We start from the raw sequence: 21,719 nt of genomic DNA, 5'->3' as shown, positions 1-21,719 counted from the left end.
GCCAGTGGCTCATGCTAGCAGCTGGTCCAGTGCAGGATTAGTCCCCCTGCAACCGAGAGGCTTGGACTTCACCTCTTTGCTGAGCGGTGCTCCCCAGATGTGTGCCCTGGGGTGCTCCAAGGCCACAGACAGGGCGCAGGGGGTAGGCACGCCCATGTCCACCCTTCCCTTCCAGTCTCTAGCCGCTGGGAGACTAGGAGGGGACAGGGCCGATGGAGAGCCTAAGCCTGGCTCAGCAGAGACACATGGGGTGTGAAAATGAATGGCAACTTGTTTTCTTCATTTAATCTCTAATGACACATTAATCACGTTTGCCTGGAGGTATTCAGGTGCCCCAGGCTGCCCAGCCCCACCACTGCCTGCAGCAAACAGAGCAGGGCTCTGCAGCCCTTCAGGGGGGCGGGCTGGCATCCACCTTGCCAAGATGAACATGGGTCTTCACCAGTCATCTCCAAAAACATGGCAGCAGAGAGGTCGGAGCCAGGAGCAAAGCAGGGCTCTGAGTTGACACTGTTGTGACAAGCCAGGCCAGAATGGGGTTTCTGCAGGGGCAAAGATCTCTGCTCGACTCCCCGGCTCAGGGTAAAACAAACCCAGCTCAAGACAATCCCTCCTTGCTGTAATCCAGCTGCCTCACTGCACTGAAATGAATGAGCATCACTCACTCTGACTGAAGAGTCCATCACTCAGGACAGAAGAGCAAACAAGCAACACAAAAGCACTAAATACAACTTTTTAATTAAAAACAGGAGACAGAGCAGGCAATAATTCGCCTGATTACCTAGCAGGCTGGGAGAGCAGTGCCTGGTGCTGTGCCCTGGGCATTGGCTGCACTGGTGTGGTGCTGTATGCACACAGATGGGTTGCTGCAGGATTTCCAAGGAAATACAGAAGAGGAGCTGGAAAAACCACAGTCACTAGTGCTGCATCTCCCAAAATAAAACTATCTTGACTAGGACCAGCTAAAACTGCTTCCTGCCATTGTTAAGGTGCCTGCAGGAGGGGAGGAAGCCCGGAGCCAGGACAAAGCCACGAGGGTGCAGTTCATACAGGGATGTAGGTAGCAACTGCTGTGCTCTGGTCTAGAACCAGAGCGTAGTTATGGGACTGACAGGAAACAAATCCCCCTGCTCACACACTACGACATCACTGATCACCTAAGAGCAGTGGCACTAGCCTCGATCCCTTTCCTGCTTGGGCTGCAAGCTCCCAGCCCCAGGCAGTGCTGCTCATGCAGTGGGGCACCCCTGGGACTCCAAGTGCTCCCATCCCAGTGTGCTGCTGCACCATGTTCCTCTTCTCCAAACACACAAGACCCCCATCAGCACTTACACCGACTCCTACCGCCCACCATGCTCTGTCAGAAAGATCATCCAAAAGCAGACTTCACAGCAGATCTGTAGCGAGAACAGGTTTGTGACACCGGTAAGTGCCATGGGATGAGGAAACCTCAGGGTTTCTACCCCTGCTTGGCTGCGGATGCTCCGTGCCAGGCAGAGGGGTGGCACATGGACTCATGAGGTGCCTACTGCATGTGTGTGATGGAGGTGGGGGGGTCGTGCTCTCTGTTTAGGAAAAATGTTTGACACCCCAGGGCCTGTGCTCATTGGCTTCTTGCCCCCTGGAGCTGCACCCTGCAGGCCGGGGGCCACCAGCACAAGCTCTCACACGTCAGCCCTGTCCATCAGTAGGTTTCAGAATGCACAGGGGCCAGGATCTGCTGAGGAAGGAGAAACTGAGGCAGTGGCAGGACTGCTGTGTGACATAGTGGCAATGGGGGGGACAGATCAGGTGGCTCTGACTGCTCTTCCAACACACAACCCCCAGGCTCAGCTCAGTTCTCTCTGGGGAGTCTTCCGTGCCAGGGGGACTGTGCAAAGGACTGGGGGAGATCTGAGCACCAAAAAATCCTGGTTCTGGAGGAGGAGCCATCCCTGAACTGTGACCTCACTACAGGGGGTGTCTGTGGGACATGCAGCTTTCCCCACACAGGCTAATAAGCATGCAGGCTCCGATGCAAAGCATGCTGCAAACTGGCTCATCCAGCTTCGTTACCATGTGCACTATAAAGAGGGAGCCAGCAGAGGTCATGGAGAGGGACATCACCACTGCAGGGACAGAAATGGCTCATGCAGCCAGGGCACCCATCTGCCCTGCAAGACCTCAGCCCTCTTGGGCCTTGCCAGCTGTAGGACATCTACAGTTTGGTCCTCTAACTCCCTTCCCAACCTCTGCTGGCCCCATACCTGGCAGGCCATACCCCTTCTCCCACTCTGCAATGTGCCTGGATACCTATGGACACCTGGGGTGCAGGGGGAGAGGAGCCAGTGATGCCCAGCCATCCTCTGTTCCCCAGTTTCGGGTGAGTGGGAAGCTTGTGGAGGGTATCGTAGTGCTGCTACAACCCCATGTGCGCCCACTGCGAAGGTGCTTGGATCTCCAGCTGCATCTCCAGCATTAGACCCTGCCCGGTAATGGGCTTCATTGTGTGCCCTGATGGCGGTGAAGGCAGATGCTGCCACATGGCCTGGGTGTCTCTCCCCACTCCCCACTGTCTGTAGGGATTAACGATGCCCCTGGTGCAAAATTCAGTGAGCCAAGGTCAGACTGAGGTGCCGATTAAGGCGGAGGAGAACTACAGGAACACCATTGACCCTACTGCTTACTGGCCCGAGAAGTACTGGCTGGCCAGGTCTAAAGGTACTGTCCCCCTGTGTCACACGGAGCACATCCCCGTGGAGTCAGGGGCTGGAGGGTGCTGGCAGTGGCCCTGTTCTTCCCCCCTTTTTCATACTGCCTATCCCCCACTGTGGCAGAGGGACTCTCCCTTGGCATCTGTGCTTGTGTCTTTGCCGTGGCCACCCATCCCCATCCTTGCACTGAGACTGTCCCTGTCCCAGGGATGTCCACAGGTCCCCAGGGTTCTCTCCCCCGGAGGCCCCTGCTGGTAGGTGCTGCCTGGGGGTCACCCTCCTGGCACCCCTCCATAGTCCCTGGGGATGAAGGCTTCATGGGCAGGGACAAGTGACCAACGAACTTGAAGTGGTGGGTGTCACCTCCAGCAGAAATCCTTAACAAGGATCCCAGGAGCAGCACCTCTGACATGACCCCTGGCCCTGTGGCATTGCATTTTGGGGAGAGGGGGAACAGTCAGGACCCTCCAGCTGTCCCCCAGCACCACAGGACACCCCTGCCTGTCATTTTTGTGTTGCAGACAAGTGCAAGTCAGTTTTTGTAAACAAGGACAAATACCTCACCTGGAGAACAGGTCCCTACAGCAGCACAGTCTGGAATAGGTACTCCTCTTGCCTCCCTCTCCCACACAAGGTAGAGTCCAGCCCCCCTGGCCTCCCCAAACTGGAGCCGCCTCAGGTGCTGCCAGCACCTCAGGCTCTGCAGCAAAAGGGTGACAATCCTGAAAGGACTGCCATCGCACCTTGCAGGAGACAAGGATGGAGACCTTCCTGCACAGCATACCTGTGTCGTACCCCCTGAATCCCACCTGCATCAACCAGTGTGGTAACTACCCTCACCCTGTCCCTGTACTTCAGCTGGAGCTGTGCCCGTGCTGTGCTGGCATACATCCAGGTGATGGGCTGGCTGCTCCTCGCCCTTACCCTCGCCATCCCTCCACTTGCAGAGAGGGAGATGGCCACCGACATACTGCCCAGGCTGCCTGTGTACAGTGTGACAGGGAGGGGACCCTACTGGGGCTACTACAGCCCCTACTCTGCGTGCCACCACTGCCTGCGAGGGATGGACTATTACGTTGATGGGGCCTCTGCCATCAGAGGACAAGTCCACACACTAGAAGAGAGGGCTGTAAGGATGGGATGGGATGGGATGGGATGGGATGGGATGGGATGGGATGGGATGGGAAGGGATGGACATGAGCTCTCTTTTCCTTGGGGCCACCACTCACCCTACCTCCTCTGTCTCTTGCAGGAGTATCCCATGCTGCACTTACAGCCCCAGGGCAATGTTCTGTGCATCTACACACCGCCTCCAGTCATTCTCTCTGTACAGGAGCCTTAGGTGCATGCAGGTTCAGTGGGGGGAGTGCTCCAAATCAGTTGCCCTGGGGCAAAAGCTTATTATTTTTTCCTAATGCCAGCTAGCAACTAGCTCTCTTTTCATTAAGGTTTCATGCAAAATTGCTCATTCTGGGGATGATGGTGCAGAGTGCAGATCTCGAGGAGTAGTGGGTCCCATCACAGTGCCCACAGGCAGTGATGCAGCTGCTGCTTCTCCATCTCACAGGCTGAATGGACATGACCATTGCAGTGCTGAGCTGTGGAGCATGTTGTTGCTAACCATGGAGAAGCAGTTGTCAAATTTACTTCCAGGATGGGTGTTTCTATGCTTGGCCTCATCCAGCCGTCCTTGGGACTGTACAGCACCTGAAATCTTGCTGGCACCCCTGAGCCTGGCTGCATGTAGCTTAGCACCTCCCAGATTTTGGGGGCACATCAGTGTTTGTTCTGCTGGTTTTGTATTTTCTGTTGTCATTGTTTGTTCTTCTTATCCAAGAACCCGTTCCCTGGTCACGCTGTTCGTTATGCGGTAATCAGCCCTGTCCTTCACCCACTGCAGGTCCAGCAGCACCTTTTAATCCCTGCATGTTTACCTTTAGGATGTCTCACTGCTGAGGCAGCTTTTTTCAGCACTGGGGAAGCAGCAAGGGGAGAGGGGGGGGCTACTCAAACCAGCTTAGTCATCACTCTGCCGCTGCATCAACCCCCTGCGGGCCAAAATTACGCATCGGGCTCCACAGAAAATGCGTGATTGGCTTTAAATTCCTGATCCCAGAAACAAAAAGCAAACAACAAGAACAAGCAGGGAGCACGGCGTTCCCTACAGATGTGCCTGTGCCTGAGCTTTGGCAAGATGTTTCTCAAGGTCTTCTCTACTGAGAAACATGCAGATCTTCCTGGACAGACACGGATCTGGGAATGACGATTTTAGGAAAATGACATTGCAAGAGATAGCAGCTGTTTGCAGGGTGGGAGACCCACTGCAAGCAGCTTGCTGAGATGGCAGTGCCAAGGACCTTCAGCAGTTCTACCAGGGCTTTGCTTTGGCCTCAGTGTCTAAAGGCACACAGCAAAGTGGATGGGGGCAGCTGCATGTCCACTGCTCGCCCCTAAGCAGTGCTGGCAGCCAGAAGCAGGTTTTCTGCTCTTCTTCCTTACTGGAGTTTCATACTCCCATGGCTGATAACTTTATTTGCTCTCCTAGGTGGGGCACGAGACACTTCAAAAAGACAGGAGGAGTCCAGAGAGACAGCTACACCATCTACCCTGAGTTTACCTCAGAGGCTTACTCTGCTCCATGCTGCTGGTGAAGAGCAAATACAGGCTTGCATTAAAACTGACTTGGGCAACTGTTCCCCTCAGACCATTTTTTACAGGCTGGGGAAGTTCTCGGGAAAGGGGGGAGAAACTTTGGCAACTATTGGCTTGGTGGGCACTTTAATGGCCCTCAGGGGCTGGTACCCTGCCACCACCCACAAGTTGGAGACCAAGAAAGCGCACAAGGAAAAGCTCTCAGCACGTAGTAACGCGTCCAGAAATAGAAGCAGCCGTTGATAGCCGTGTTTGTCGGTTTCGTGTTGGGCTGCTTAGGACCTGCTTGCTTTTGCCAAGTTATCTGGGAAGAGCTGCCATCCATCTGGGATGCTGAGTGCAGACACAGGCTAAATAAGGAGGGGGATTTGAAACCAGCATGTAACTAATGAAGGCATGAAATGCCCTTCTCTGACTGTGATCTGGGAGCCCAGTGTCAGCGGGGAACACCCCACAGGGCCTCCCACGTGCGCTGCAGATGATAAGCCCGCCGGGCCGCGGTCCCCACGGGAGGGAGGCTCCAGCACAGAGATTTCACATTCCTGCGGGGCGCCACCGCTGCCGTGCCTTGCCCACACCCAGCAGCACCCCAACCCTGCCTGGGGCGAGGGGAAAATCCCATGAAAACCCCATCCCGACCCAAAATCACCCATGCTCAGCCCCGGCCAGTGCCCTGGGGGCACACCACCACCCCCCCACCACCCCCCGCAAGTACCCCCGGGCACCCCAGCGACTCCAACCCCCCGGGGCTGGTGCCGCTGCCGTCGTGGGAGCGGCGGGGGCCGAACTACATCTCCCAGCGGGGAGCGGGCCGGGGGGGGCCGGGCCGGGGCCGGAGCCGGGGCGGGGCGGCGGGGAGGCGCCCAACCCCGGAACCGCTGCGGGCGGGCGGCAGCGCTCAGCCCCGGTCCGCACCGCCCCGTCCCCGGTGCGGGGCAGAGCTCAGCCATGGCCCGGCGCCGCCGGTAAGTTTGCCGCTCCCGGGGCTGCCCTCCGGGGGAGGATGGAGCAGCCCCCGGGGCAGGTTTGGGGCGTCCCTCCCCGGCATGGGGAGTGGCGGGTGACCGGGTGCGGGGTGCGCGGGGCTGGGGAGGGGGTGCCCGGTCCCGCAGCCCCCAGGCTGCAGCCGGCAGCAGGGTCAGGCTCGGAAAGGCCCGCGGGGAGCGGGGTGTCGGTGCAATCCTGCACCCTGACCTTGGGGTGCAAGCCTTGCGCGCTCCGCCGTGTAGGGGCCGCATAATTTTTCCTTGCGCTTGCCGCCCGGAGAAGATTAAGAGAGCCCAGAGGCGCGTCCCCGGCTCCACTTGCAAGGTGCAGCTTCAACTTTTGCCTCTAGACAGATGTTTGGCAGTGAAAACTTGAAGCAGATGGTTTTAGGCAGCGCATTGTGCAATGTACTGGGTTGGGCTTGGAGTGGTTTCTGGGACAGCCCCTCCATCAGCAAGTGCCAGCGGTGGCGACAAGTGGCCAAAGCTGTTCTAGAAAGCACAGATCCTTCATTCTCTTTTCCCTCTCCCTGCTGGGATACTCGTGATGCTTAAAGCGTGCCTGCGGCACAGCAGACACAGCAGGCCCAGCAGGGAATGAGGGTCAGGGAGCTGTGTCTGCATGGCTAGATCTGCACATGGAAGAGCTGCCAGGGAGCCCTTTAAGGTATTGATGATGATTGCATTTGGCCCAAACATTGTTAGGTGTTGGATGCAGATGGAAATTCAGAGTCCTGAATCGCCAGCCCAGCTCCATGAGCCATCTGCCGCTCTCTGGAGCTCCCAGCACCTGGAGTTTCATGGTGACTCAGTGTCTGGAAAATCGCAGGGGCTGTGCCAGAGGGATGTGCTTAGGTTTCCGTTTCTTCACCATATCGCATTGTAGCACTTGGGTGTTGGGGTGGGCTCAGGTTTCAGCAAGACTCAGCGTACAAAATGTTGAGTGCTCCCAAAGTGATGAATCAGCTCCTTTAAGAAAGAATTTATGGGGGCAAAACAGAGCACTGGGTCCTGCTGTGGGGCAGTTTGTCTTGGAGGATGGAGATGGGCAGGAGTGAGATCAACACCCATGGGGGCACTGGGGAGAGACACTGTTGGAGTTATAGGATGGCAGGTGCAGCACATCTTCTGTCAGCAGGAATTGGGCTGGGGGACCAAAAGACAGCATCAAAGTCACCAAAATCTTTATGGCCATGTGTCTTGTATGGCACGTGTGGCAAATGAAATAAGTTAATAGCAGGCTGATGCCTCACACCAGGGCCCAGCCTGCCCGCTGGACCAGCCCCGCTGGGCCATGTCCCACCCTGGTGCTGGCTCCTTCAGTGGGAACGATTTAATTATTGCAGTTGTCATTCTCATTTCTTTCTTTGGGCAGAGATTTATATCACTCCAGTGTGCTGGCATGTGGAACTACTTACATTTGGTGTTTTGCTTTTGCCGTCATTGGGCATGAGCTGGGTGGTTTTAGTGGATGCCTCTTCAAGAGCTGCTGGCCCCCCAGGTGCTGAGGAGCTGGCTGCTGGGCTCTGGGTTACCCATGGACAGTGGCCTCGGGGCCAGGCTGCCTTCTGCTCCCCCAGGGGCTGCTGAACATCTCCAAGATGGATATAGAGGTGTCCTCGAAGGGAGAGCACTGGAGCTTTCTTTCCCATGTGTCCAGTGCACTTTGATACAAGTGGACCAGGAGAGCTCACTTTGTTTTAAAGTCTCCAAAAATCTTTGTGGCTCAGGCAAATTCAGGTGCTGTGATATGCCTCCAGGCAGGGGAAAGTGAGAGCCCTTGGTCATTGGTTAGTCATGAGCTTGCAGCACCACAAGTGGTGTGCAGGGTTAAAGTGAAAATCCAGCTTATTAAAACTTCATTTAGCTAATTAGCACAGGGTGAAGAACAAAGAAGGACAATGTTGTAAAGGGGGAATTGTCAGGGGTGTTAAATATTAAGTCATCTGCTGCCAGAATTGACTCCCAGTGGCGTTTTTTATATTCATGGTCAGACACTGGATAAGGTGTCTAAATGGGTTTGGAGCATCACTTGACAGTGGCAGATTTAAGGGACACAACTGGGGTGTAAAGTGATGATCCCTACAATATAGGTAAAAATATTTAAGACTGGGCAGAGCTAATGCTGCAGATTCAAATCTCCTGTCTGCTCTTGCAGACAGAGCAAGGTGCTGACAGCGTGTCTGCACTTGGCAGATGCACTCTATTCACGTGGCCCCCTCAGATTTGGGGTTTATCTTCTGGGTGCCCGGTGCTGTTTAATTGTGACTTATGAACCAGCCAGCAGCAGCAGGAATGCTTGTTTCTTTTTGCTCAAGGCAGCCTTGTTACTCTGCTGAATCATGACTCTGCTTAAAATCCAAGAGTTGGGGAAGAAAAACAAAACAAAACATAAACAAACCCTGGGTTGGTTTTTATTTTATTTTTTGACTCTGGACAGCCTGCAAATGCAGGAGGGGACGAGCTTTCGCCAGCCCTTCCTGCTCGCCTGGCAGGGGGGTGAGATGCCAAATCCCGCGACTCCGGGAGCCGAGGCTTGGCAAAGCGCACACCCTTCATGCCGCCGCGATGCCCACGACAGCCGCCTCTTGGCCGGGCGCCGCTGGCTCAGCACACCCCGGCCGGAGGGCTGGCTGCTCACGCATCCGTCACGGTGCCTGCGAAAACACGCCGGTGACACGCTGGGTCCCCTCCTCCTGCCTGCGGACAGACGCTGCTCGGGGCACAGCCAGCTCGTAGCCCCGAAACACCCCTGTGTGTTGGAGAGGAACAAGCTGTTGGGGTCGTGGAGATGTAGCAGTGCTTATTTTTCATGTGCTTAAAAAGCCATCTGTGGGGGAGCCAGGCGGCGGGCAGGGATCGCCGGGAGGTGGTGGACAGGTAAGTAGCGGCACCATGTCCCTGGTGGGATGAGCTACCTCCTGGCCAGGGATGTCCACACCTGACAGCCAGGCACGGTGCGGAATTTGCTGCCTTGCCACAGAGGCAGCAGCCCCAGCAGCAAGCGTCTGCCACATTGCAGGAGAGATGCAGAGACCCACACCCACTGCAGCCTTTGCTGAGCCCCTTGGGCCAGGCAGCGTGTCAGTCCCTGCTGTGACCGTGGTGGTGACAGTGAAGGCAGAGGTCCCCTGGGACAGAGGCACCGTGCACCCCCTGTCCTGCTGAGGCAGAGTTGCTGCCCTGGCTCGGGGGCCAGGGGTCTCTGCCACCCCCGTTAACCCCAGGGTGGCTTGTGCACTGCTGAGATAAACCCAGGACCCCAGGGTGATCCAGTGCGGTGATGGGGGGTCCTTGTGGGTGGCTCTGCAGGGCTGGGGGAGGAATTGGCACCTCTGGTCCATGGGAGGCCGAGGTGTGCGGGGAGCAGCTCTGCACCCCGTGTCAGTGCTGCCGCAGGGTGCCCCTGCCTGTCCCACCCACTCCCATCAGCACCAAGTATCTGGAATGGTGATTTCACTCTTTATGACTCCAGAAATCCCTACAGAGAACTCCAGTGCTGCTGCAGACTCCTCCAAGGGAAATTAAATCCCCAGGAAGGGTTTGCTTGTCCTTCATCTTAGGTTTGCAAAGTCTCTGTGGCAGGGCTGGTCCCCCACAGGGGATTGCAGAGGGAGTCTTTTTGCTCCTCCACAGTTGTTTTGCAGAGAAGTAATTTCCCCCTTAATTTGCCATCCTAATTCCCTGCTTTTTTATGGGGTTGGAGATGCCTCCCTGTGAAATACGCGGCGTTTCCTTAGCTCAACTCCTGCCAAGATGTTTGGGGAGGAGGCAGCAGCACTTTGCACTGGACAGGAGGGTTTCCTGGCATTCCTGTGGGAAATGGGTCCATGTCCCCCGCACGACCCCCATTGTGGTTCAGACCTGACCCTGCCAGGGCAATAGGGACCAGTTAAATGTTATTGACCCTCTTTAAACGGATGTCCTAATTGCAAAGTTGCTGGGGTTAGTGGTGCTGTGGGTCTCGCAGCCCGTGGTTAGAGGTGATGTTGGTAAAAATAGAAGCAGTCAAAAAATGGATTTTTATTTTTACTCCATAAAGTGTGTCCTGCTCAGATGTTTTGCTTTCATCTCGAGTTGAGGCAAGGCAACTCTCTGTTTCCACAGAACAGGAAGAAAAAGCTTTGTTATGGGTCATCTGGGAAGCTCCAGCACAACAAACTGCAAGCATGCTGTTTGGCTTTGACACCCTGCCTTCATGTTTTCTTTTTTTTTTTTGAGGAAATAAAGGTCACCGCAATGTCATCTTGGAGCAAAATAACAACTTTGGATTTAAAAAAACATATTGAAACAGGCTTTGCATGAGCAGGCACCTTTACAGGCTGCGGCTTGTGTGTGTGAGGTGGCAGGCGTCTCTGGGGTGCTTGGGAGACTTAACTCTAATCTGGGACAGAGCCAAATCACTGACTCGAGAATGTACATTTTGTTACCAGGACAAAAAAAAATGGAAGAGCCAGACAGGCACAGCATGAGCATGAGATCCTGCTTTCAGAGACCTCCCTGGCCCATTGGTGTGCTGGGCAATGGCCTGCAAACACCCTTCTCAGCATTTTTATTGGAGTAGTACCTGAGTGGGTGACGTCCATCAGCCCAGGGCAGCCACAGGAGTTTGATCCTGGCCCAGCCAGAGCAACCAGAGCAGGATTAAATCCACTAGCTTGAATGCACAGCTTGCACATCCCTCTGAGGCAGATCAGTATCCAAGGGCCACAAAAGGCTGCAAAACCTTTCTTAAAAAATACTTTCTTTCTCTACTGGCAGTGGCAGTGATGGCTCATTCATGTATGTCATGAGCTCCAACCCATGGAGGGAAAAGAAAGAAACAGCCTAAAAATAGAGCAGCTTCGAAGTAGTTCATAAATAATAAACCGGCCTCCTGTAAGGGAGATGAAAATCCAGAAACTCCCTAAAGCCCTGGAAGCTGCTGTCAATTTTACATGGAGTGAGGAGGTGGCTTTTCTCACAGCAGCACTATTGGCCATTTCTTGGGCTTAAAATCCTAAATGAGAGCTGGGAAAGAAAACACCATTTATATTCTCTTTTTTTCAGAAAACAGAAACTTAAAAAAATTATTTTCCAAATAATTTGCAAGTCCTGCTTGGTGGAGGCTGCATGTTATTTCCCCCTGCCCTTGATCTTTGCAGTCCCCAGATAAATTACACGAGAGACACAGGCATGCCTCTGGTAGTGACAGGTATTTGCATCTCCTTCTCAGGCATCCCAGAAATTCCCAGTGCTGAAAGGGAGGGAGCTCACTGGGGCTCAGCATATTGGTCTGTATTTCCAGAAGCATTCTGCCACTTGTGGCTTCACTCAGCTGTGATGGTTTTGAATGAGAGCCTTCTGCAAACATTCCTCCCTTCCATCCCCAGTACAATCCTGCACTGCTTCTGGTTCACCCTAAAGCCAAGGAGGGGTTGATAGAGGGGATGAAGGTTTATGCCAAATACATCTTCCCACCACCATCTCCTCCCTGCCTTTATTACCCAATTTCTGCTGGGCTCAGCTGGCCTTGCATCACACCTGCAGGTGAGTGAGGGCTCTGTTCCTCTTCTGGGGGGCAGGATCGGGCCCCGGGTGACAGCTGGGGTGGTTGGAGCTGCCCCCATCCTGTGCCAGAGCTCCCCGCGGCGGGTGAGGGCTCTGTGGTACTTGGCCACTGGACAGGTCGTTTAGCTAAACCTATCACCCATTCAGGCTAATCGCTTCCTAATGCCACTGTAATCCCATTTAAAGCAACTGGCAGCCTAGAAAGTTACTGGCTCCCATGGGAAGGTTAAAATGACAAAGCCGGCAATGAAAAAGTTCCCCCAGCTGCAAGGTCTGGCCCAAGACATGCTTGAAGATGAATCGAAAATGCTGCACGTTTTGTTGAGCCTGTGCACAGATGCTGCTCTGGCTTTACACCTGGGCCTCCCTGTACTGCCACAGCAGGGTTTAGGTGGCTCAGGACCACTTTCCACTTCACGTGTCCTGTTTTGGGGAGAAAAAGCTGTTCGAGATACAGAGGAAAATGTGCTCTGGCTTGTTGCACCTGTGGCAGGGAGGGGCTTCCATGTTTCTTTCTGGATCTTTTTCTTCATTTTTTTTTAAAAAAAAAAAAGAAACCCAGCCACTTTAGAGTGAATTGCTGCAACCAGTTTCATTTGTGATGAAAAAGAGGGATTTTTTTCCCCCCAGTTTGCCTGGATCCCACAGGCTTACAGCCCCCAGGGCTTCGGGAGGAGGTGGTTTGCTGGTGCTAGGCAGGTACTGGCCAGCTGGTCTGTGACTCTGCAGCTCCCCTCCTACACCTGCTCCTCCTGCGGCTGGGTTTGTTTCTTGCTCTCCCGTGTCCTTACTTTACTTTTCCCCTCTGGATCCCCGGCGCTGTGCTTGGCCAAGCCCAGCCAGCCCGTGGCCAAGGAAAAGCCATTAGGCTCCTGGCAGAGCCCGCTTCCCTGGGGCCTCACAGGGGAGAGGGATGGAGCCGAAACACAGCCCAGAGCCATGCCAGATGGAGGAGTAGCCCTTTGGAGGTCCTGCTCCACTCACTCCCAACAAAATTAGCTTTACTCCCAAATGGAGCTGTTACAGGGGTCTGCGTGCATGGCAGGGGCGAGCTGCTCTCTTCCCGCTCGGGGCTGCTAGCGCACACATCCCCCAACCATTGTTTGCTGAACAGTGCACCTCCACAGGCCCCCTCAAAACCACCAGTACCCCAACCCTGTTTGGCTGTCCGGGAGCTGCAGAGAAGCAGGGTTTTACCCACATTTGCTGCAAAGCATCGCCTGGCTGGAGCAGCTGGGGACGGCAAAGGGACAGTGCTGTGGATGAACTGAGTTAAATCTGTCAGGGAGCCAGTTTGATTAAAATTAGGAGTGGCTGACTGGAATTAATTACATGGTGTCTTTTATGGCTCTTAGTTAGCCCTGTCCCTTAAAGATAGTCAGTGGGCTGATCTAGCTCCTGCTCAGGCTAATCCTAACCCCTCCCAGTCTCCTCTCATGCCTCACTGAAAGTCTTCCCCACAAAATAATTAATTATGGCAATGATTTGGACATTATTGCCCTGGGGTCGTTCTCCACATGGAGCTCAGGCTGTTCTCGCACGTGTTCTCTGCCCGGGGTAATTGGAGATGGTGACTGGTACTCAGCGTACAGCACCTGGCACGTCGCAGCCTGGCAGGGGGGGCTGGGAGGAGCTATTGAAATTGAGAAGGAAAATGGGTGACAAGCAGTCCCTTGATTCAGAGGTTCTTCTGAGACTATTTATATCCCCTTCTTTTTCAGAGATGGGTGCTCTGGGACTCGGTGGAGGTGGGAACTCTCCTAACAGTCCATTTTCTTCTGAGAGCTCCAGGCTTGCCACAAAGAGATCTTCCTTCCCATTCCTCTGCAAAAACCTCTAGAGAAAACAGCACCATGTACACCTTCCTGCCTGAGAATTTCACGCCGGTGAAGCAGAAGCCCTCCAAGGAGCTGAGGCCCATGCTCGGGGCCATCTTGCTGGGCCTCATCCTGTTCATTGCCGCGGTGGTGGCCTGGTGCTACTACACGGTGTCCCTGCGGAAGGCAGAGAGGCTCAAGACGGAGCTGATGGACCTGCGGGCGGACGGCTTCGTCATCAGGAACCAGCATGGGGAGGTGGTGTTCCGGCTGGCCTTCCGCTCGGGCAGCCTCGACCTGGAGTCGTGCTCCAAGGAGGGTGAGATTTTGAGCTGCACGCGGTCGGGCAGGGGGCCGCTCAACTTCTTCATCCAGACGGTGAAGCCCAAGGACACGGTGATGTGCTACCGCGTGCGCTGGGAGGAGCTGGCGGCCGGCCCGGCGGTGGAGCACACCATGTTCTGGGAGGACGCCCACTGGTACGGGGGCTCGGAGATGAGCACCCAGCACTGGCCCATCCGCCTGGCCGGCTACCAAGAGCCCGTGCCCTACGTGACAAGTGACGTCTACTCCTTCCGTGACAGCTTTGGTGGCATCCTGGAGCGCTACTGGCTCTCCTCCAAGGCGGCGGCCATCAAGATCAACGACTCCGTGCCCTTCCACCTGGGCTTCAATGCCACCGAACGCACCCTCTTCTTTCAGGCCCGCTACAAGGACTCGCCCTACAAGCCGCCACCGGGGCAGCAGCCCTTCCCCGAGCTCAGCTACCGGGTCTGCGTGGGCTCCGACGTCACCTCCATCCATAAGTACATGGTGCGCAGGTACTTCAACAAGCCCTCCAAGATCCCTGCTGAGAACGCCTTCCGATACCCCATCTGGTCCACCTGGGCCCTTTACAAGAACAACATTGACCAGGATAAACTCTTGCGATTTGCCGAAAAGATCAAGAAGTACCGTTTCAACTGCAGCCACATTGAAATTGATGACATGTACACACAAGCCTACGGGGACTTTGACTTTGACCCTGCCAAGTTCCCCAACGTGACGGAGATGTTTGCAAAATTGAGGGAAGATGGGTTTAAGGTCACCCTGTGGACTCACCCTTTCATAAACTACAATTCCTCCAATTTTGGGGTGGGAATCGAGCGTCAGCTTTTCATCAAGGAGCCATCAGGGCGGCTGCCAGCCATGGTGGAGTGGTGGAACGGTATCGGGGCCATCCTGGACTTCACCAACCCAGCAGCCCGCGACTGGTTCCAGAGCCACCTGCGCCAGCTTCGACACAAGTACGGCATCTCGTCCTTCAAATTTGATGCGGGTGAGACCAGTTACCTACCCAAGCAGTTCAGCACCTTCCGCCCACTCTCGGACCCCAGCATCTGGTCACGACGCTACACAGAGATGGCCATCCCCTTCTACGAGCTGGCTGAGGTGCGGGTGGGCTACCAGTCACAGAACATCTCCTGCTTCTTCCGCATCATTGACCGTGACTCCGTCTGGGGCTATGAGCTCGGCCTCAAGTCCCTCATCCCCACAGTGCTCACCATCAGTATGCTGGGGTACCCCTTCATATCTGCTGACATGATTGGGGGAAATTTTTTCCCCAACAAGACAGATGGGGCGGTGGAGATCCCCGACCGGGAGCTGTACGTGCGGTGGCTGGAGCTGTCAGCCTTCATGCCCTCCATGCAGTTCTCCATCCCACCCTGGCTCTATGACAAGGAGGTGGTGGAGATTGCGCAGAAGTTCACGGAGCTCCACGAGTCGCTGGTGGCCCCACTGCTGCTGGAGCTGGCTGGGGAGGTCACCGACACGGGAGACCCCATCATCCGGCCCATCTGGTGGATCTCGCCCCGCGACGAGGCCACTCACAGGATCGACTCCCAGTTCCTCATTGGGGACACCCTCATGGTGGCACCTGTCCTGGAGATGGGCAAGCAGGAGCGTGATGTCTACCTGCCAGCGGGCAAGTGGCGCAGCTACAAGGGGGAGTTGTTTGAGAAGACCCCGGTGCTGCTCACGGACTATCCCGTTGACCTCGATGAAGTTGCCTATTTCCTCTGGGTTTCCTAATAGGCTCCTCCATCAGCTTTGGGATAACCATGCCTTATCTAGGACTTTGTAACAAATAATAATTCTATTTGCACATTTTATTTTAGACTGGGGCTGAGGAAGGTACTTAAATAGACTTCACTCTCCTTGGGGATTTTTTTTTTATTTGGAGGGGTCTTGATATTTTTTTTAATTTGGGGCAAGTAGGAGACTCCATTTGGGTTACTGTAGGCAGAATTTTTTCTGTGTAGGTCAGAAAGCAGTTGTCAGTCTGTCTGCAGACACGCAATAAACCCAGTACTGTTTCAGTTCCCAAGGATTTCAAGAGGTGGAGGTTGGTTAGTGTCAATAGGAGCGTTTCTGGTCTCGTGGGAAGACCCGGTGCTGGGCATGGGGGTGTGTGATGTGGGAGGCTTGCTACAGCACAGCCTGCCATCAGTTTTATAATATGGCAAATATATTTAAAAGGACTTTTTTAAGAGCAGGAAACAAACTGAGGATATATATACATCACATTTTATTCCCCCTTTGGCCTAGTATGGCACTGGACTAACCATTGCCTCATGCTCCTGCTTTCCTGGGTACCAGGCAGGCCAGGTTACCCGAGTGATGAGCAGGTGTTTTAACTCTATGGGCTGCATATTGCTTGCTGGGGCAGCAGTATCCCACCTCCTTAACACCTGCTGCAAGCCTCTTGCCTGTGTCTTTTGCCTTGGGTGTCGACACTGCCTTTCCTTGAGCAGCACCGTCCATACCAGCATGCCCCATTAGTCTTCTTAAAGCAGTTATGGCCTTGCTTTGTTACATGATTATCCTCCTGATAATAATCCTTCTGGTTTTTAAGGACAGATGAGCTTTCAGGTTTGTTGCTAGCAGAAGGACTGCCTGGAGCAAAGCTGTTCTCAAAAAGTATGTGTGGCGCTTTCCTGGGAACAGCCAGTTCCCGCGAGTGGCACGCGTCTTGGATTGACAGTGACGTTTGCTGCTAGCCGGCTTGCTGGTGGGTGGAAAACACCGGCTTTTGCACTGATGGGTCTGTGCCAGCGGGTGTTCTCACTGCACCCGCGGAAATGTTCTCATCTACCATGAAATTAGGCTAATACCCATCTCCATCTCAGGTCGCAGTTAGAGGTGATGATTTTGTTGAGAGTTTTTCTGAAGCAGCCCACCTCTCTCCCTGGGAGAAATAGGGGCAGTGTTTGTGGTGCTGGAGGTAGGGTTGCTGTCAGAGGCTTCTGGAGGGTACACAGGCAGCTGGGATGGAGCTGCAGAGATGCTTCTTTCCCAGCTTTCCCATTTTGGTTTTGTACAGGAAGATTTATTTACAGAGAGCTGTGGGCAATCTCCACTCCGAGACAGAGCAAACAGGATTGAAGTCTGGCAGCCTTCCTCCCCAGGGCAGGACATTCCCGGCTGTGCCCTGGTTGGGAGCGTGTTTCTGCCCTTGAATTTTTAATGAGCTTCTGCAGAATTGAGCTGCATTGGCTGGAAAGGTTTGGGGCACCCTGCCCGGGGTACAGCCAGCCAAGGAGAGCTCAGCATCTGCAGGGTTTCCCATGGGATTGTGTCAGGACTGAGAGTGGGTCCAGCATGAGTCTGCCACCCAGGTAGGTGCTGTGTTTTGAGTAGGGTTGGATGCCAGTGAGGATCTTTCTCAAAGTCTATCTCCTGCCACTGGGTTTTGCAGGAGATAGGAAAAGAGATGTACTTAACCTGAGGGTTGCGATGGGGTCCAGGGGTAGAAATTTAGGTGTTTGGGGCAAAAGCTGAAGTGCTTTCACAGTTAGGAAGGAAGTGAGAAAGTTCAGTTTGATGGACTTTTTGGAGCATCCCTTAAAGTCTAATCTGCCCTATGTAATTTGATGTTTCAGCCTCAAAATGAGATGCAGGGGAGCCCTATAGGTCCCTGCCCAGCTAGACCACAAACGTGTCCCAAAGCCTGTTTCTTGTGGCTTTTAACTATGAACAACTCAGGTTTGTTCCCTGCCACCAGGGCAAATAGTGATTATGTTACAAGTTAGAGACACCCTCTGTCAAGCAGTTAATCCTGGAGCCCCAGCATCAGTCATCAGGGCATTGGCAGGGTTTGGCCCTTGGACTGGAGGGTGGAGGTGAAGGTGACAAGCTCCTGGAGATGAGTCTGACCACAGCCTGCAAGGAGGACAGGGTGCAGAGAGGGCTTCTCCAGCCTCAGAAATGCATAAAGGCTATGCTTTGAGTGTCTCCAGCTCTTCCATTTCAACCTTTGCTTGTGAAATACTTGTCCTCCCTTGGCATGGGAGTCACTGGGTGGAGGAGATGTTGCTGTGTGACTCAGCTGCCAGTGAAGAAGTGAGATCCTTGGCACAGGACTTCATGGGAAGGATCCCAGCATGACCAGGAGATGTCACATGTCTTCTCCCCCCCCCCCCCCGTCTCTGCTGTGCCACTCATCATATCCCTCACTAGTAAGGGGTGAGGCTACATGAAGAGAAACACAGCATGCCTGTTAGTGTCTCTTTATTATTAAAATTATGGGAACAGCCGGCTGAGTGCCTTCAGTCTCCTCACAGTGGTTTCAGGTGCTGTCAGGAAGGTCATGGCAGAAATTCTCCATTAGACACACTTTCTTCCTTCCCCTCCCCTCAAAAGAAAAGGATTTTATTATCAAAGTTTTAATTATCTTTTTATTTAACTATATGAATAGAGTACCCTTATTTTTCTAAATGCTGTAGTTAGGGCATAAATGGTTGTGGCTATTCAGTGCTCCAGCTAGGAGAATGTTAAAGCTGTTGGGAGGACAAAAGGGATGATGCTGAAGAACGGGTCCATATGGGTGACTTTCTGTGGGTCCGTAGCACCAAGCCTTCCCTGCATGTTGGGAACAGGCTCATCAGTGCTGCCTCAAGCTATCTTACAGTCTTCTAGGTGCCCTTTCCATCCAACTTTTTACCAAAAATACTATTTCTAACACTATGCTGTAGTGCTGCAGGACGCAAGGATCTCTAGGACCTCACAGACCACAGGCACTCTGTGCACAGACACCTTGGTGTGTGACACATTAGTGTGTCACACTAGTGAGATTTCTCTGATTTACACCATGGGTCACTGGCCAATGCAGGGTTTCGTTCGACTCAGCCAAGGAAAAGTCCCAAAATAGGTTTGGGAGTTGGATTCAGCCTTTCCTACCACAGCCCACAGCAGAGTGCAGCTGACGAGCAGCAGGTCAGCGTGATGCCCATGTGATTGAATTTTGAAGCTTGCACTGTCATGTATCGGGTTTTCTGGATGCTTGTGTTTGCACACACCGTCCTACATTGAACTGTAATGCTGGTGGGTTTGTTTTTAACCACTTTTCTAATTCTTAATTGTAATGAAGACAGAACTGTAACATGAATCACCTTGATTGATATAAAATTTTGGAAAACAAAAGGAAGTTTAACAATGTCCATCTCTACCAAGACATGGGGCTGGTGGTTCAGGCAGATTTGAGGCTTTTTTCACCCTAGACTTCACTGAAATCAGAGTTGAGATTGTTGGTTTATTTAAAGCTTGCAGCCTGCAGCTTTGATGTATATTTTAAAGGGACACACTGACAGCCACCCCACTCTTGTATTTGCAGTGGTGGCAGGAGACAGGGATATGGAGATGACCCACCAGATCATGGATCACCCTCCCTTGGGTCCCAACAAAAAAGTGAATAGCTGTGCCTTAGGGCTGGCCTGGAGAAGATCATGTCCAGGTGAACCCCGATCTTGCATCCGCCCCCAGGGGTGAGGACTAGACCATCATGCTCCTATTTTCACTGACATTCATCCAAAAAAGGCCCATCAACACCAACTGTGGGGGGTCTGGTCCACGCTGCTCTCTGAGGACACGTGCTTCAGGACGGTTTGACGGCACTGAAGGAGAAGAGCCTGCTCTACATCCCCCCTCTCCTTGGGCACTCAGAAAGTCTGTCAGGGCCCTGGCTGTCCTCACTGCCCCTGGGGATCCACTTTCCAGATGGCACTGATGGCCAGGACGGGGATGTAATAGAAGTTTGTGGCTATGGGAGTGCAAGAAATGGAGCATGTGAAACTCATTAGGAGCCTGCCTTGCCCCACGCTGCCTGCTTTGCCCCACACGATGTTTTTCCAAACCTTTTCATTGTTACTGTACAAACCACAGCCTGCCTTGTGCCACCCAGGCGTCATTAGCACTGGCCAACACATGCAGCTTGGCTTGAGGAATGAGAGGGACTTCGATTTGCTCCTTTTGCAATAAAAGACATTTTCCCAACGCTTTGCCTTCTTCCTTGAGTGCAAGCAGCATCCATACACTTGGCTGAGGCCCACATGGCAGATGGAAGCTGGCACTGGCTGGAGGTTGGCAGATTGCAGCATTTTCAGTCTTGCAGCAAATCCTCAATAATCTAGGAGCCCTCCCAGGAATCGATGGGTTTGGGTTTGAGTTTGCATCCTCCCAGGGAGAGTGTGTGAGGCTCACCCAGGACCTGGGGACAGTGAGTGTTGTCTACTCTGTGCTGGGTCCAGCTAAGTGGCAGTCCTGTGTACAGCATGGGGAGAAGTGTTAATGGCAAAGTCCAGACCCCAGCGGGGCCACGGCAAAAGCCCAATTAACTTCAAACTGGATTTCAAGGAGGTGCCTATGGGTGATAGCAGAGCAGCGGCTCTGGTCCATGCGGTCTCTGCTAGGAGCATGTCCATCCCTGCCCAAAATCACAGCTTTTATTAAAAGTAAGAAAAAAACAATAGGCAGGAAAGCAGAGCCTAAGGCGGGGGAGAACCATGGTGAAAGGACAAGCTGACAGCAGCAGAGTCCCTTTGGACACGTGGCCAGGCTGGCAGCCTCAGGAAAAAAAAAAGATCTCCTCAATTGCATCTCATCTTGAGCCAGGCAGGAACTGCCAGCTTGCAGATCCCTCATGTCAGGAGAGCCATAAAGATGGTCTGGGCTGATGCAAAATCTCAGCGTCCAAGGAGAGAAAAGCAGGGATTTTTATTTATTTTATTATTCTTGTGTGCCAGTAGGGCTGGGTGTTTTTTAGCTTCAGCAATCATCAAAGATTAAGGGAAATAAACTCCCCCTACAAAAAACAGGCAGCCTGGTGTGAGTGATGGGCTGGGGGAGAGTCCTGTGTCACCAGCACCTACAGCAAACAACTCTTGCTTGGCACCGGGAGTGCAATAAACCAATCAGAACTGAAGCTTAGCAAGGCAAACAAGATGTCCTTCTGGCAGAGCACAGCCCTGGCATGGCCGGAGGGTGTGGAGAAGCAGCCATGGTGCCACCTGCTCACAGGATGCCTCTGGCATTGGTCCCTCATGACTCCCTGCAGCTCAGCTGGGCAGCAGGGAAAGGCACTGGGGGGAAAACTGGGAAGGGATGGGGGTTTGGGGGAGAGATTTTTGCAGCCAAACAGGTTCAGGCAGCTCGCAATCATCCCCAGAGTTTGCAGAAAGTTTCCGCGATGCTTTTTCTCCCCCGCAGCCTGTGGTGCAGGCGGACGGCAGAGCCATGCATGTGCATACAGAGCACACTGATTACAGGGGCAGAGGTGTGCTATGAGGGGGCTGGAGCATGGCTCTCCCACTTCTCCCCAGCACTGTGGGCATCAGCTTTCCAGAAAGCTTGTGTCTTGCTGCAACAAACACCAGGGGAATTTTGCTGGGGCCCCCTGGGACCCTCTGGTTGCTCCAAGCCCAGCTGCCAGGGATCCCTCAGGGATTCAAAGCAGCGACCAAGAGAGAAAGCTTTCACAAATGCCTTGTTGTCCCGGGGGAAGATACACTGGTGGAAACCTTCATCCTGCAGTGGGAGAAAGCCCATGGTAAAGACCCAGAGACGATCTGTTAACACTAAACACTGCCAGACTGAGCATTGCTTTCCTTTTCATGTCCCTAGATTAAAGCAGGGTTTTCCGTCTCCATCACCACACCACCGACAGCATTACTGAAGCTCGAACTACTTTCAGGGACATTTAGAAC

General features: G+C 53.7%; 2 protein-coding genes across 3 annotated transcripts; both read left to right on the top strand.

The window, feature by feature from the left end:
- Positions 1-1,288: 1,288 nt before the first annotated feature.
- On the top strand, positions 1,289-5,344 carry SPMIP6 (sperm microtubule inner protein 6). Its single transcript, XM_074931481.1, is given in 8 exon segments — positions 1,289-1,310; positions 1,313-1,425; positions 2,562-2,700; positions 3,215-3,327; positions 3,444-3,519; positions 3,641-3,824; positions 3,943-4,020; positions 5,149-5,344. Coding segments are annotated over 8 exon segments (921 nt in total).
- An 874-nt stretch (positions 5,345-6,218) lies between these two features.
- On the top strand, positions 6,219-20,027 carry LOC141973293 (myogenesis-regulating glycosidase-like). Of its 2 annotated transcripts, none has more exons than XM_074931686.1 (2): positions 6,219-6,310; positions 13,603-20,027. In XM_074931686.1, the coding sequence occupies exon 2, from the start codon at positions 13,735-13,737 to the stop codon at positions 15,769-15,771; it is 2,037 nt and encodes a 678-aa protein (XP_074787787.1). In that variant the 5' UTR covers positions 6,219-6,310; positions 13,603-13,734; the 3' UTR covers positions 15,772-20,027. The 2 variants fall into 2 exon arrangements, with proteins under 2 accessions (XP_074787787.1, XP_074787785.1); XM_074931684.1 differs by lacking the exon at positions 6,219-6,310 and adding an exon at positions 9,105-9,211.
- Positions 20,028-21,719: the final 1,692 nt, after the last annotated feature.

This window comes from Athene noctua, chromosome Z, assembly GCF_965140245.1.
Source record: "Athene noctua chromosome Z, bAthNoc1.hap1.1, whole genome shotgun sequence".
Taxonomy (NCBI): domain Eukaryota; kingdom Metazoa; phylum Chordata; class Aves; order Strigiformes; family Strigidae; genus Athene; species Athene noctua.
Note: the sequence above shows the minus strand (reverse complement) of the source record. Positions and strands in the feature narration are given on the sequence as shown.

Bases quoted from the DNA above. Each gene is read 5' to 3' on its own strand.
- LOC141973293 (XM_074931686.1), top strand. From the start codon at position 13,735: ATGTACACCTTCCTGCCTGAGAATTTCACGCCGGTGAAGCAGAAGCCC.